This window comes from Nestor notabilis, unplaced genomic scaffold, assembly GCF_000696875.1.
Source record: "Nestor notabilis isolate BGI_N333 unplaced genomic scaffold, ASM69687v1 C15094639, whole genome shotgun sequence".
Classification (NCBI taxonomy): Eukaryota; Metazoa; Chordata; class Aves; order Psittaciformes; family Psittacidae; genus Nestor; species Nestor notabilis.
Genome location: NW_009951050.1, coordinates 1 through 2059, shown reverse-complemented (window position 1 = coordinate 2059; position 2059 = coordinate 1). Strand labels below are relative to the sequence as shown.

General features: G+C 56.4%; 1 protein-coding gene across 1 annotated transcript; it reads left to right on the top strand.

Moving 5' to 3' along the window:
• Positions 1–4: 4 nt before the first annotated feature.
• Positions 5–2008, top strand: LOC104412335 (protocadherin gamma-C5-like; the record flags this gene model as incomplete). The annotated part of the gene is made up of 1 exon (XM_010023024.1): positions 5–2008. A coding segment is annotated over one exon (2004 nt), but the record flags the coding sequence as incomplete, so codon positions are not given.
• Positions 2009–2059: the final 51 nt, after the last annotated feature.

The following is a 2059-nucleotide window of genomic DNA, read 5'->3' as shown; positions in this document are numbered from 1 at the left end:
CAATATCGCGAAGGACCTGGGCACTGACGTGGCGAAACTGGCGGCAGCTAATCTGCAGGTACTGTCCGATTCAGATTCACAGTACTTCTCAGTCAATGTGAACACTGGTGTTATAATGGTCAGCGAGCGGATAGACCGGGAGCAGCTCTGCGGGCAGAACCCACGCTGCTTCCTCCACCTGAAACTTGCCATCGAGAACCCAGTGGAGTTTTACCGTATTGAGGTGGAGATCCTGGATATCAATGACAACCCCCCGGCGTTCCCCAGTGATGAGGTTTCCTTGCGGATCTATGAGCTGGCATCCCTGGGTGCCCGCTTCCCCATCCAGCCTGCCCAGGACCCTGATGTGGGCACTAACACCTTGCAGACCTATCACCTGAGTGCCAATGAGAACTTCAACCTCAACGTGAAGGCACGCACAGATGGTGGGAAGTTCCCTGAGCTGGTGCTGGAGAGGGCCCTGGACCGGGAACTCAGAGCTTTCCACCACCTGGTCCTCACAGCTGAAGATGGGGGCTCTCCACCCAGGTCCAGCAAGACACGCATCACCATTCAGGTCCTGGATGCCAATGACAACCACCCTGTCTTTGACAGACCATCATATGGAGCCCGCTTGGTGGAGAACTCACCACTGGGCACTCTTGTGGTGAAGTTAAATGCTACTGATGTGGATGAAGGGCCCAATGGAGACATCCGCTACTCCCTCAGCAGCCACAACTCAGCTGCCTTACGTCAGATCTTTGCCATCGATGAGCAAACTGGGGAGATTCGTGTCCAGGGCAACCTGGACTTCGAGGAGGCAACAGTCTATGAGATTGAAGTAGAGGCCAAGGACATGGGGTCGCCAACAATGGAGGAGCACTGCAGTGTGGTGGTGGAAATCACTGATGTGAATGACAACGCTCCAGAGGTCATTCTCACCTCATTCTCCAGTTCCCTGAGCGAGGATGCACCTCCGGGCACTGTGGTGGCCGTGATACACGTCAGGGACAAGGACTCTGGTGACCAGGGCAAGGTCCAATGTCATGTATCTCCAGATCTTCCTTTCCAGCTGCGTAAGGACTATGAGCACCAGTACTCACTGCTAACCAGTACTCGTTTGGACCGGGAGTATATTGCCTACTACAATGTCACCATCTCTGCCTCGGACCTTGGCAGGCCCCCGCTCTCCCGCCACACCATCTTGCCCATCACCCTGGCAGATGTCAATGACAATGCGCCCCAGTTTGAGCAAGCGTCCTATGAAGTGCTTGTGGCAGAAAACAACGCCGTGAGCAGCGTGCTGGTTACAGTCTCTGCTGCTGACCCTGACTCGGAGCAGAATTCCCGCCTCTCTTACACCATCCTGCGAGCTGGTGGGACAGATCCAGGCCTGGATCCAACTCGCTACCTCTCCATACATCCTACAAGTGGGCAGGTCTCTGCCAAATTCCCTTTTGACTATGAGCAAATCACCTATCTCCAGTTCCACGTGGAGGTCTCTGATGGTGGCTCCCCAGCCCTGAGGAACAGGACGCTGGTTCACATTTTTATAGTGGACCAGAATGACAATGCCCCACAGGTGCATTTCCCCAGGGCCGGGGAGGACTCTGCTACCCAGTTCCGAATCTCCCCCTTCACCACCCCTCCTGCTCTCATCACCAAGGTGGTGGCAATAGATGCGGACTCTGGGCTCAATGCCTGGCTCTCCTATCACCTCGTGGAAGCCACAGACCCAGGGCTTTTCAGTGTGACCCTGCGCTCTGGGGAGATCTGGATCACACGGGCCCTACAGGAGACGGATGCCTCTGCACACGAACTGTTGGTGGTGGTCCGGGATGCCGGGGAACCTCCACTCTCCACAGCTGTCACACTGGTGGTGCTGGTGGAGGAAAAGGGCCCAGAGGCCTTGCAGGGCTCTGAGGCTCGTGCCACTGATGTTGGGGGCTTACCCACAATTACCCTTTACTTGATTGTGTCCCTAGTGCTCATCTCCACCATCTCTCTGGTGGGACTGGCCACACTGGGGGTGAGGTGCCTCCGGCGGGGCTCAGCACCTGGCAACCAGGGCTGCTGCGTG